This window comes from Nansenia antarctica (assembly GCF_963989245.1).
Source record: "Nansenia antarctica genome assembly, chromosome: 1".
NCBI classification, from domain to species: domain Eukaryota; kingdom Metazoa; phylum Chordata; class Actinopteri; order Argentiniformes; family Microstomatidae; genus Nansenia; species Nansenia antarctica.
Genome location: NC_137674.1, coordinates 39,968,522 through 39,983,364, shown reverse-complemented (window position 1 = coordinate 39,983,364; position 14,843 = coordinate 39,968,522). Strand labels below are relative to the sequence as shown.

Here is a 14,843-nt window from a genome sequence, read left to right as displayed (position 1 = left end):
CTGCAACTCTCTTTATAGGCCATCTGAGGTTGATTGCTATGTTTACAGTGGGTGTGTTGGACCAACCAAGGGAAGAGCACCCCGCTTGGCTACTAAAGTGGTAGAGAATGTTTGGGAAAGTTTCCTTTTCACAAATTGGAGAAAACTTGGATTGGTTTTACCTTGCATTTCTCAGTGGGATTCAGCCAAATTAACAACAATGACTTATTGTACAAGCCCTAACATCTCAGAGGAGTCATAATCCTAAATGGATGGGAAAAACAAGTAACAACAACTAAGATCAGCTTTTTACCTTCAACAACTCATGACCTTGTATGACTGCAAAATAAATCCCAGATCATCACATCATGCAATTAGAAAAGAGGAAGGCTGTGGGTGAATGCCTACATGTGTGAACGTATGCACACACACACACACACACCAAAATTACATTATCTTGTTTAACTTCAAAATATGGCAATAATAGCTAACATTTTGTGTATGTCTCATCACATAGCATAAGAAAAGGCTAGAGGTGAATTTCAATTACACTGTCTAAAGCCCTAATCGGACGGGATTAGTGTTATCTGGGGACCTCATGTAATTTAGAAATGACCCCCTCAGTGTCTGTGTTTCATGTTGAGCATTCGCACAGGATAAGAGAAATCTGTGGTTTACTCGAATTTACTGACATTCCCCCGGATCTGATGTCATGGCTCTGTGTAACAGCCACTTCATGAACAACAAGCGCAACAGGCATTGGTTAGTGCTGGAACACATGGCAGAAAGAAGGGGCAGAAGAAAACAAACTCACCCCGAATCACTGACATGTCGACTCAAAGGGGATAAGTATGATCATAGGACCTCTGAGTTCAGTGAATTACGGTATACGGTAGGTAGGCTAATTCGCGGTGGAAGTTTTACAGACATTTTTATGGACATGGCTGATTCGCATGGGATTAAGAACACAGACGACCTCCGTAATTATTACAAATTACCAGTGGTCCCCAGATAATACTAATCTCATCCGAATATGGGCTTAAGATGAACAAGTTAGATGTGTGCACAGTATATACATTGAAAACACAGGTAGAGGGTCAGGTAAAATACTGTGTCTCTACATGCAGTTTTCAAAAAATCTCAGTTAAATAAAAGGTAGAACATACTCTTGAACATATAATTATAGTGCTGCTGTTAAATTAGGGAGAACTTCAAGCAATAGGCAGCTGGCAATGCCAGAACTGAAGCAAGCACTCAGAAAGAAACTGAAGCAAGCACTCAGCTATCTCTGGCCTAGCCTAACTACACTACAAACAGCCTGTTATTGTTAATGACATTAACTGCCAAAGCCACTGGCAGATATGTTTCCTCAGCTGACATAACAACAACTACTGTTTATAACAACCCAGATTAATGCAACACAGCTTTAAAGTGGTTTCTGTAACAAGTTATATCTGTAAATGTTCTGTCACTAATGACGCTGGAAAGACCTGACTTCATCCAAAGAAAGCAATGTGAGGCTTACCAAAAAGAAAAGTCCCACATACAAAGCATCTGGCAATTATATATGGGTATCCTGGATGTGGGCAAATCCCATTGCGGAGTCAGGAGTGAGTGGGCTATATATCGTTATGTCTCCCTAAAATGACTTGTGACTTGATTTTTTTCAGCAGGCCTGAGGACCTTTAATGCAGGTAAGCTAATAGTCTGCCTCTGTGCTTTCAAAAGTTAAGTGGCGTCAGAGAGAACAGGTAGGGACATGCAGGGGGTTGCGGCTAGAGGACATGGAGACACAGGTGAACACACACACACACACACACACACACACACACACACACACACACACACACACACACACAGGGGTCGAGACACATGCAAATTCCCTGGGAAACTCCCAAAAGGTTGTTTCAGTGGAGGTCTGTACATGTCTTGACCAAACAAATGACATACTGTGTTACAGACAAGGAGAGGGACAGAGGGGAAGACGAATGAAAGTAGAGGCCAGAGAGGGACTGAGGGTATACAAAATAAGTGTAACCGGTCGATGATTGCTGTTTGTGTGTAAATAACTGTGGTACAGGCATGTTTTTGTACGCCAGTTGTTGCCTAAAGTATCTTGCTATCAGGCAGAAAAAACGGGAGGAAAAAGAGGTCTGCCATGACTGTTTTCAACTACCCAGCTACAGTGCTAAACCTTATAGTAAGACGACAAGAACATCTTCAGTAAGTAATTAACAGGTGAATTTGATATACGGTTTGACTTTTAAGACTAACCTTTGCTATCGATTCATTTGAAAAAGGATCGACCCTGACATTTGACACATCTCAGACATTTATTACAGTTTTACCCCCAGCATAATAATATAACACCCAAAAAGGTTTGAAGGACAGTGGAATTCATGAATGTAGGAGTAGACAGAACAGTGCACAAATGTGGGAGTAGGATTCAATCCTCTGCTGGAGAGCACACATGTGGCATTTGCGCAACAAGCGCTACACCAAGCTTCGACACAGAACACATTTTTCCAAGTCAAACTCCCCACTGACCTACACTTACTGTAAGACAAAATTAGTCATTGAATTTATAAAAAAACTACTACGTGGTGTGCCATGTGACAAATGGGTCGTCTCCAATCCTCCTCTCCTTTCCTTCCTCCCTTCAGGTCTGCCGTTTCCTCTCCCCCTGCCGTCTTCCCAGCTGCTCCCTAGCGGCCGTTCCCAACCGTATTGCTGTCATCAGCTTGGGTGTGTTCATGTGGCCACACCACTCTCTATTGTGCTAGCTCTGTACCTCCCCAGTCAAGCCAAGCCACTCTATACCAATTAAAAGGATTGGGAGAGTCAGCCAGAGTGTTACCATAGGGCCTCCTCTATAAGCTAATGAGTCGCCCCACTGTGGGCTGCTGGGAAACAGTAGCCCTGAAGGGAATGAGGGAAGGGGGGCTGCCAAGTTCGGGTTTGGGAACTTTATTGGTTTGGATGGGGGCATGCTAGGGATCATTTGAAATTAGTAATACCTTCTAGGAAGCAAAGTAAGACCACCACTAGTAGTCCATTAGCTTGTTGAAAGTTGGTTATTGGATATGAAAAATCAAGTCGGTCAATTAAAGGGAACAATTAAAACTGAACATTTAACTGGTCATCGGACAAAAACAGCTGTTAGCATTATAAATCCATGAAGAAACAGCAATGAGGAATGCTCTCTGGAACCGGTTCCCTGAGGAAGGAAGATACCTTTATGTTTTGGGCTCTTTTGGGGGGGGGGGGGCTTGCTAGACCAGTCCTACACATTTAGTCATTCCTCCTGTGCACTTTCCACAAGTTAAATGTTCTTTGATCTTTCTCCGTTTCCCATGCCCATAATAATGTCACATGTTCCAGCCTATTCCAAACTCCGACCACTGTCTCAGCACGCTTACCGCAATTAACCACTCTTTTTTCAGCAGACACATAACCGCCAATTAAAAACACAAGGATGAAGTCATTAGGTTTTGCCACTACAAATGTGTCAGCCTACTAAAGTGACGATTAAAGTAAACAGGGCAATTGTAAGTCACATTGGTTTCATTTCCAGGTCATATATGAGACAGTGACTCTCTTTCCTTTAATACACCTATTCATCCCAAAAACTTTTTCCCTCATGTGGCATAGAGTCTCCTTTAATGGCTATATGGAGCTGGCTGCTGTGGTTGAAGGGATTATAACCTATTAAGAATGCATTCTTAATGAGTCTTGAGGTTAGAATCTGGCAGGGGGTGGCCTTGGTGGGCGATAACCATGGGCTGGGTGGTGTTGAATATGTTTGTGAACTGCACTTTCGGGAAAGAGCTATATTCCCTCGTTAACAAACAACCACTCACCCACGCAAGCTACAGAAAACAAGCATCCACTACAACACCTAGAAACATCAAAGCCCACTTGGGCACAGGACAGAATGTACAGTGATATCTCACAATCAACAAGTTACCAGCTTAGACCTCTGCTCATATGGACAAGTATTAACAACTCTGATAATATATTCTCTATTTCAATGGCTTTCCGTTTCAAAGAATATGCATGGAATCATCTGTTAAGAACTGGTGATGATGTGTTGCTGTGGCCATGCATGCGGTTTTTCTTTTTCCTTAAAATGTAACTTCTATTTTTGCCTATGAGTCTCTTTCATCACATATGATGGTGGTTTCTGAGCTGAAAGAGCTTATTTTGCAGTAGGGTTTGAGGGTTTTTTGAGAAGTAAAGCATCAACAACGTCTGACCTAATGAACTTTGTGGTAATTATAATGGTGTCATGCATATTGTAGCTACTTACTCCTAAGACAATATTCTCAGACAGTCCAGTCCTTGAGCATGGTTTCACGGCATGCTTAGTGCCTTCAAAACATAACTGTATTAGTTGGAACTTTCAATTAGCCAAATCTACCTCTCAGCTTCACCCTATTAACGTACAATGACGTCAACAGCATAAACGTTTTAGAATGTCCTCTAAAATGACCGTGGCAATATCATGTTTAAACAAATAAACCCTTTGGCATAATGAAGGTATGAGAGTGTCCCTAAAATTGCATATGTTGATCTGAGGACAGACCTGTGGTGTGCTTCAGCCTCATTGGAGACAGTGGAGACAAACCTACAAGAGGCCCTTTAAGAATAAAATGGAGTACGCTAATAATACTCTCAGCCGGCTGTAAACAAGAGGAACAATTTGCTGAGACCTCAGGAATTCTACAAGGCACTGAGAAGAACTCAACTAGTGTTTACCACCTTGGGTGAAAAACTAAATTGTTGCTTCTGTTCAAGTGCAATAACAGTGCACTCAATGTACTTCAAATATTTATTACCAGATATGTGTATTTGGCAAAGATGTGTGTTGACATTGTATTGGAATGTTCTTGTTATGTACATAATAGAATAGACTAGAATATACTTTATTGTCCTTGTACAGTTGCCTGTACAATGAAATTGTAGTGGTTCTTCTGAAGGTGCAAAAACAGAAAAACGACAAATATTACACACTCGACCAATTAAAAAGCGAAAATGCTATAAAACAAGCTAAGAGACAATGAGGTCTGTGGTGTCATAAGTGCAAATAAAGACAACAATCTTAAGAAAATAAAAACAACTATAAAAGCAAGCTAAAAGACATGAGGTCAGTGGCGTTATAATACTGTAATAATACTGTAAAAATATATAAATGTATAAATAGGCACTTAGAATAGAATTATTGCACATTTCTATTGCACTTTTTTCACCTGAAGATGAACATTTATGAACATGTATGTCTATGTCTTAAGTCTTATGTGTATTGTTCAGTGTTCTGATGGCCCATGGATAGAAATTGTTGGACAGCCTGTTTGTTCTAGCCTTTATGCTCCTGTACCTCACTCCAGAGCGCATCAGGCTGAACAGGTGGTGACCAGGGTGGAGGTGGTCTTTAAGAAGCTTCCTGCTCTGGAGAGGCACCGAGAGCGTGCCACGACATCCATAATATGTTTTGTAATAATAATATTAGGATTTGCAACCAAACCTACCAAGTAAATAAGTTGTGTTGTCTTCCTAGGTGCATGCAATAAGCAAACTCTGTATGAGCCAAATCTCTATCTCACATCAAAAGATAAATGCTGGCCTTAGGCAGTGAGCCAAATCATATGTGCATGGTATACACAGTTATAATGGTACTGTATGTATCAGAGTGCACCACCCACTGATCAGGAGACAGAAGTATCATTATCTTACATGCCATTAAGACGTTTCTGTCAAATGAGCCTCTTTAAACCCTTGAAGGGATGCAAAAAGACCAGGTTTAACCTAGGTCCTTTGAGAGAACAGGCTAGCGCAAATGGGCCACACTGTTTTCCGCATGTCATGCATGTCAAAAGGTAGGCTAGTTTATGCAACTGCTGCAAATTCTTCTTCCTATAAGAAAAAAGTCTCCTCTGTCCCCTGTTTCATTGTTTACTTTTGGCTCTTTCCAAACTCCATCCCTGCCATTTCCAGTTTGTGACCTGATTCATTGCGATTACTGGAGAAAGGGAGGTCTGCCTACAAGTCAATGGTGGGAAGTGATAAATGTACCGAAACACAGAGGAAACAGGGTTTTATAGAGTAAGAGAGAGGGAGTAAGAGACTTACTGAACATGGAGAGAGAGAGAGGGAGTAGCGAGGAAGAGAGAGGGAAAAAAAGTAGGGATTATGAAGGCATGGGCAAAATGACAGAGTAAGACAGAGTAGGAGAGAGAAAACACAGAGGCTGCCAAGCGCTGGCGAAATGAAGGTACTTCCCCTTATGTGCGCAGCTGGATTTACGAGACGATGAGCAATATTCCCCTTGCGTTTCCCAGACTCTGACAGAGGCAGGGGAATTTAGCGTCTCTCTGTTAAATCGTCTCAAAAATAGCCATGTGGACAACTTTAAGACACTGTAGTAATAGCAACAACAACAAGGGTGTTTTGCCAAGCCTCCAAGCGTCTTGTCTTCTGTCCGTAATTTTCAGACTCTTCCAGCTGGGACTTTTCCACAGAGACAAACAATTATTGCAGTGAACATTAACCAATGAACATCCAAACCTCTGTGCCCACCCATGTCCAATTCCTGAGAGCCTTTGAACTAGGCTGTTTCCTGACTAAAGCTCCCAAACATACCCACTTGTACTGGATTTTTGGAACAGCGTGGCGCTGGATTGCATTATCAAAATCCAACTTGTGTTTACTCATGTCAAATTAGGGTTGGGCAGTTATACGGTTATACCGTTTTTGGTATAATAGCAACGGTATTTGTCAATACCTTTGACCAGGCAAAGTGTTTGTCCAGTACCACGGCCTGTGTGGTTGATGATGCTATGAAAGTGATGACAGAACCTTTTGTAAACAACGTAATTTGTCAAATAAGTAACCTGTCAAAAAATACAATTTAGAAGCAATCATAATCATGTGTCACGTGACCGCTTCTCCTCAGAAGATGGATACAAGATTCACAGCACTCATGCTCTGCACTTTGTACTCAGCTTTGTACTCAGGTGAGTGTTGCAGTGAGTCCCATACATAGTCGAATTTGTCCCGACATCTCATCACAGTCTCATTACGAACCAAAAGTATTTTAGCGGTGTTTTTATTTATTTATTTAAAGCATTTTTTTCAGCACTACTAATGGAAAGTGTTCGAGCAGGTTCGCAGAAAGGATAGGGCTGTGGTCCACCTTTCACCAGCTGTCACAAATTCACAATCTCAGCATCTCTGTCAAAGCCCTACAATGTGATTTTGAATGACATGGTAAAACCGCAAACCGCGGTTAAATTTGGGCTGGTTCAAAAGTTCAACAGAATCAAAAGTTGGAAACCACCCAACCCTCATCAAAATGTGTAAAAACATTAAGCTAAAATGCTAGCTGATTCATTTACTTCACACACATGTCCTTATTGTAAGTCCCTCTGAATCCTGGTAAATAATTATAATGTAAAGTGCAGACATAAACATGAAAGCTATACTGGTTATTAGATTTTGTGAAATTTGTAGAGAAAACCAAGCGATTTAATGTGAGATATTTGACCTCAGACCACATTCCACTGAAGTCTATCAGTAACCTGAGCGACACACATACACTATCTGAAAAATCAACTAGGACATACAGAAGATGTGCTTAATGCAATTCATCATCTTTTCCTAAGAACACTTGAGGTCATAGGCTCAAATATGGCTGCTGACTCATCATTACATATCAGTACCAGCAGTGGTACATTTTCAGCTAAAGGGGAGTATGGCTCAATGGTTCAGACCGTAAACCAGAGCAGCCTCTCGACACTCCCTGTTGATCACCACACAGCATCTGTCGAAGTGGCGAGTTCAGTTGACATTGTGCGTTGTTTGCTCTAGGCTAGTGGTGTTGAAATAGTTTCCACTTCAGATCCTGTTTCAGCTGTTTGAACTTAGCCCCAATACAGTATGATAAGATGTAGCCTATGAGGAGCCTGTCATTCAAGACATCAAAGGAAACTCCTTATATTAAGCATTCTTAGGATATCTTAGAAGTGGCAACAAGGTGCCAAACATAAATCAAACAAATTTGGCACAATTGATTTCCTGTACAGACAGTATTAATAACATGCAACGATTACGACTCTCTCAAACAATGGCTGGAAAAAAAACGAGCGTCCAATGTCACGTGAGGTTTGTAAGTGAAAGGATTTGATCAACTGGAATAAAGCATTCATAAAACAGCACAGATGTGTAAAGATACAAACTAGTGAGAAAACATATTTTAGGTAATATTGTTCATGTTCATTAAATGAAATGTTGGCCTGTCCTTCATCGGAATGTGTTGCCTATATCTCTGTTGGTCCATTTCACAGTAACAGGGAGGAACATACGTTTGACTGGTAGTGAACTGTGGGAGATGAGTGAGATAGGAAAGCACACTCACCAGGAGTTCTGAGGGCTCTGGCAGAAATTCAGGATCGTCCCCAAAAATGAAGTCTGGTGGTAATTCTGGATCCTGTGCATTGAAGATGATATCCCCTGACAGAAAACACAGGAATGTCTATTGTAAAACATGGATCACGACATTGACCACTGTTGGCGCATCATTTCTCAGGAAGTACGGGATCCTCAGGACCCGTACTAGCAGGCTACAGAACAGCTTCTTTCACAGAGCTATCACTCTGATAAAAAATCCCCCCCCACACACACACACTGAAGGATCCCCCCTACATACACACACATACTTTGACAATGACTCTCAGTATCCCCCACCCTGGGACACAATGGCAATGACATGGTTAATGGAGTGGTTCATGTGATCAATCTTTACCTTTGCACTACTGATGTTTACAATACTACCTTTGCACATACTGTGTATTGCACATTGCACATACCTCTTTGATATACAGTCATGGACAAAAATATTGGCACTTCTGTCAGATAATGCACCACTTCCCCCCAAATGCTTTGGTATTCACATGTTTATTTATTGGAACAACATAAAACAGGACAATGACCCAAAGCACACTTCAAAAAGCACCCAGAAATGGTTTAAGACAAAGCGCTGGAGAGTTCTGAAGTGGGCAGCAATGAGTCCAGATCTAAATCCCATAGAACACCTGAGGTGCGACCTCAATGTGAAAGACCAGTTGGCAAAATAAGAGTGGTCCAAAATTCCAGTAGAGACTAGAGAGGTGTTAGAAAGAAATTAATTCATGATTACAGGAAGCGATTGATTTCAGTTATTTTTTTCCAAAGGACGTGCTACCAAATATGAAATATTTTTGTGGAATGATGTGGAATGATGTCAGATTTAGATTTTTTTCTCTGCTTTTTTGTGTTCCAATGCAAACAAAATAAATAAATATGTGAATACCAAAGCATTTTCAATTGCAACAATTTTTTGTACATTATCTGACAGAAGGGATGTGCAGGGATGCCAATATTTTTGTCCATGACTGTAGCTTCTTTTTATACATCTGGACACATTACATACTGTACATAAGCTACCATACTGTATAAGCTACCTTAATTGTACACAGCTCATAAATGTACCTCGAAACTACCGTACATGCCTTACTGCACCTATCACTTTCATGTCATGTTTTTATATCATGTTCTTATATCACTATTTGCACTTCTGGTTAGATGCTAAACTGCATTTCATTGTCTAGTACTTGTCCGCTGCAAGGACAATAAAGTTGAATCTAATCAAATCAAATTTACACAAATAATAAGGTATTTTGACGAATGTAACCCATTTTTTCCCCAGGTCGTACCAATACTCAACTTAACGTAACACCTCAGTGGCCAATATTTGATTATTATTTGATGCTTCTGCAGGGACAGGTGGCTGAACTGTCACACAAGGACAGCCCTGATTAAAGAAAATATCTGCAAACCTGATATTGCCACTGCAGGTGCAAATGGAGTAGAGAAAACATGAAATGTAAAGAAAAACTCCATGGAACACTGCTTGCTTGCAAAAGTGCAAGTGCACCTAAGTGCAGGGCTTAAAGTGGGAAAAAATCCTGTGCCTGAAACTTTTTCTTGGGGAGGGGGGTCACAGTTTGAGATATTGGGAGAGCGGGTACAGAAGACAGCTTCTTGTCTCAATGTTTAAATGCATTAATACTATTTTATAGTCAATACAAAATATATGTCTCAATGTTAAAATGCATTAATACTTTAAATGAATGTGCAACAATACTATGTGCAATATGACAACCCTTGTGTACATAAGGTTCAGATATAGGAAAAGTTAGGATATTTATAGCATAGCATAGAGTACAGCACAGTGTTTTATTGTATAGTATAGTAGTATAGTAGATAGTGTACATAGCCTTTATTTATGTAAACCAGCTCTTTTCCCTTTTTTATTTTACCCTTGGCCCTCGTGTTTTTAGTCTTTTTCCAAGCACCAAGGGAGCCCCTCCTAAATTTCGTTGTATGGTACCTGTACTGTATTACAGTTTTTCTCAATTGCTAAAACACATTTCACAAAACTTTCCTCCAGTTTCCCAAAACTCTAAACACAACACACTTTTCTAAAGCTACATAAGCAAAACCACACCTTCTCTCTTCAAAACTCAAACTCAGACCCTACCCCTAATCCTAACCCTAACCTTACTGTAACCCTAGCACCTAACCCTAGTTTTCCCACATGTATGATAGTCATGCATAAAAATAAATCTGCGCTCCCTGTCTAACGTTATATCTAACATTACATATTTTACATTACAGTAAGGCTGATTTTGCATGATAGTCATGCATTTTTAGATATCTATTTCCCCCCTTTAAATGGCATATGATGTCCGAAATTTTACTAAAGTTCAGCCGCGAAGTTGTTGCACTGTTGTCCTATCGAGTTTTACGTAAATAAAGGTTTGAAAAATGTACAAATGTACAATACTGTACTGTATCACAACTCAATGCAAACACTACAGAGGATCCATTACACACAACAATACTCACTGAAAACAATGTTCAGGGTGTGATGTTTTTTTATTTATTTATGGAACTATACCACACACACACACACACACCACAATCATTAAATTTTGAGTCGTTATGTTTAATGAATGAAGCTAGGTGTGTTCATTGTGTTAAAATGTTGCTGACTGTGGCAAGCATTTTGCATCACATGAGCTTTAATTTGAGAATTTGACATTTTGAGCAGAGTTTTTTGCAACTTGTGTTTTAGCAAGACAAAATGTGTTTAGATTTATGAGAAAAGGAGGATTGTGTTTTGTGAATTGTGTCTTCATGTGAAATGTGTTTATGGTTTTGGCAAATGGGAGCTAGTTTTATTAAATGTGTTTAGAGAACTGGTCATTTGGTTTAGAGAATTGGCTTTTGTGTTTTAGCAATTGGGAAAACCTGTAATGACAATAAAGACCATTCATTCATTCATAATACTGTTTTATACTTAATAAAAAAAATAAAAAAGTAGATGTCTTTAAAAGGCCAAACTGATTGCATCACTTATTAAGCCACTATCACTATAACAATACAGAATAAAATATATACATGTCTTTAAAAGAACAAACTGATTACTTATTAAGCCACTATCACTTATATTCTCCTTCTTGGCACCACGTCCCATAAGGCTTCCCGTCACTACTCAGGGTTTTTCCTGGCTCAAAATGAGGCGGAGGTGGTACCAGTGGTGTTTGACATCGGGGGGGACCGATGAAGCAGGGCTGTCTGGGGGTCCTTAAACGAGCATCAAACACTTAATTTCTTGCATTCTGGTGAATTGATATGCACCAATTTGTGCCCTTTCGCCATAAATTTATGGTGGAAATGTCATTATATATGTAAAGGAAAAAACAATATTCAGGCACCAGATGGCCATTCAAAATATAATGTAATATAATGCAATATAAGGCTCTCAGGCATTCTGTACTTTCAAATATGTATTCTCCTTGAGCAGTCAACATCAACTATCAGCTGTTTCGCTAGCAAACACGAAAGCTAAGTTATTTGTGAAACAGCGCCCCCGCCACCACGTCGGCGCAATGCCGCAATTGCAGTTTTTTTTTTTTTTTAATTCTCCTGCGCCGGAAATCCGGCACTGTGCCGGAGTACTTTAAGCCCTGTAAGTGCAACACTGCTTGCTTACATTTAATGAGGGTAAAAAGATAATCCTAGAAAACAACATGCACAAATATTTGCGTCTGAGAAAAATGCTTGGAATATTTTCGATCTGCCATCGGTCCTCACAAAAGCAACATTGAGCTTTTGATGCAATAGGAGCAGAATTGAACATACTTCTCCATAACCCGCTCAATATCAGACTAGAGGGACTAACACACGGGTGGTTCAGAATGTTCTGATGTTATACAAAATTCTAATTTTATCAGTGTCCGGGTGTTTTTGTTCCATTTTCCCTTTCTTGTGCCAGGGACGGAGAAGAGACAAACACACACACATGGCAGTATTTTTCCAGACTGGAAAGAGGTGTTAAACGGGAGGAGGTGGTTTGCCGTAAATCTGTTACATACTGTAATGTCTGGAAGCCAGTCAAAGACTTGTTGGTCCAATATCCTGGCACTCACCCTTAAATGGGGGGGGGGCTGTAGAGGGACGTAGGGGTCGTGGTTGTGGATCCCCTTTACAAGTGTCTATGGTAGGGGTGTAACGGTACGCACAAATTTCGGTTCGGCACGTACCACGGTTTTTAAATCGTGGTTCGTTTTTTTTCTTCTTCCCATTATTATTAGACAGTGGTTTACTGTGTTTGAACTGTACTGTACTTGTTTAATAAAGTTAGATTTGTGATGTAGTGCGCAGCAAACAAAGCAAATTAGTGGGGAAACGCTCCCTGATTTGGACCAACAAACCAACCTAGAGAGGGTGGTCTCAGTCCACTTGCTATCGCTCCACAGAGGAATTAATTTGCAGTGAGAACGCACGTTACCCACAAACCGAATACAACTCAATTGCTGTACCCTGCACTGTCGAAACAATCGACACAGTCAACACAAAATCAACCGGGTCAAACATAAGACATTTATTCCCAATGATTACAGTGATTCCCAATGATAACATTCATGAACATGATCGAAAGAACTCATACAAGTGGTCACATGACCAACTTACACAACTTAACATTACGTTAGGCTGTATCTGACTCCAAAAGACATTTCATGATTAATAATGATTGACAATGCTTTGCTCATCCCTCGATCATATCGGATCCTAGATTCCATTAAGAATACCCAAAATGCTAGGAGCCCCGCGGTGGCGCAGCGGTCTAAGCATTAGCCTCTAGTGCAAGCTGCCCACCGGGGACTGGGATCGAATCCCGGTCTCGCCAGACCCGGATATGGCCGGGGCTCACAGGGAGCGGCATATTGAGCGGCCGCTCCCAAGGGGGGTATAGGACTATTTTCCGGACAAGGATCCGTCGCGCAACACCGCCCCCGTCTGGTGCTGGAGTAACAGTGTCGGGCTCGAGGAGGTCGGGCCACGGGGTCGTGCGGCGGATCCTACGCAATAGGCAGGGGATAATAGGATGCTAGGTTGGGTGCAATTGGATACCAAATTGGGTGAAAAAGGGATAAAATCTGAAAAAAAATAAAATAAAAAGAATACCCAAAATGCTAATCCGTCTCATTAACGATGCATGTGAACATTAGACATTGATGGTAAACTCTGTAATAACCTGCTCACGATTATGTCGTTTAATTTTAACAGAAAATGACAATAGAGAATCAACAAAGGTTGATTGACACACTGCAAATTCTGACCAATCACAAAACTGTTAGCAAGCGTGTGGTATTGAGGGCGTATTCTTCAGAACCACAGCTGACCACTACTGCGAATCTCTCTGTGGCGTGTGTGCGCATGCGTACTGGCTAAGATTAAAAGAACGGTGCATTTGTTCGGTACACCCATGTACCCAACCGAAGGACCCGTACCGAAAAGTTTCGGTTCGAATAAGTGTACCACTACACCATTAGTTTATGGAGATCAACATAATAGCCACAGCCAAACATACTGTATACACACAAGCCTGGGCACGCACGCACACACGAACACACACGTGCACGTGCACACAAACACACACACACACGCACGCACACACACGCACACACACACACACGCACAGGTGTTTGGTTTAGACTAATGCTATGTTATGAAACATTATTAAGGTCGTAGGAGCACAAACGCAAAAGAACTGATGATATAGACACAGTTTTTCCAAGATTTTTAGAAACGAAGTACCCATTATGGATTCTTACTATTTAGGCCTATTCTGCTTTAGACGGTATGCATGTGATGCATCTAAATGTAATGCAAATACTGCCATCTTTTTCTGAGGGCACAGAATATGTAACAATCAGATCAAGACCCATATTGACTGATCGAATGACTGATCAAGTATGACACACAATCATCTTATGGTTCACATCTCGTGCAAAACTCTCAGTGAAATGGGATAAATAAACATCTGTTCAAATGACTTCAGTAAGTCATCTGCCACAAAACCAGAAATGCCAGACCATCTTGCATATCTGGCTCACTCCAGCTATCTTTGATGTGAGTGATTAAGTAGGAGGGAGAAGCAGCAGAGGGAGAAGATGTTGCAACATAAAAACCAGGAAACAATTGCTGGTTTGCACCCAATGACAATGTGTTGACAATTTTCTAATTAACCTATTCATTCATTCATGCAAGAGTGAGTGAGTGTGAGTGTGAGTGTGAGTGTGAGTGTGAGTGTGAGTGTGAGTGTGTGTGTGTGTGTGTGTGTGTGTGTGTGTGTGTGTGTGTGTGTGTGTGTGTGTGTGTGTGTGTGTGTCTGTGTGTGTGTGTGTGTGTGTGTGTCTTATGACTCATGATCATTCCAAGAACACCCAATTATGATCATTCCTGCGAATCCCGCTTGA

The 14,843-nt window shown here is 40.8% G+C and overlaps 1 protein-coding gene across 1 annotated transcript in view; it reads right to left on the bottom strand.

The window, feature by feature from the left end:
- Nucleotides 1–14,843, bottom strand: part of babam2 (BRISC and BRCA1 A complex member 2) — a 76,203-nt gene that overhangs the window by 59,107 nt on the left and 2,253 nt on the right. Inside the window, exon 4 of the mRNA XM_080533327.1 lies at nt 8,393–8,487. Coding sequence (XP_080389453.1) covers nt 8,393–8,487 — 95 coding nt within the window. The remainder of the gene's footprint in view (nt 1–8,392; nt 8,488–14,843) is intronic.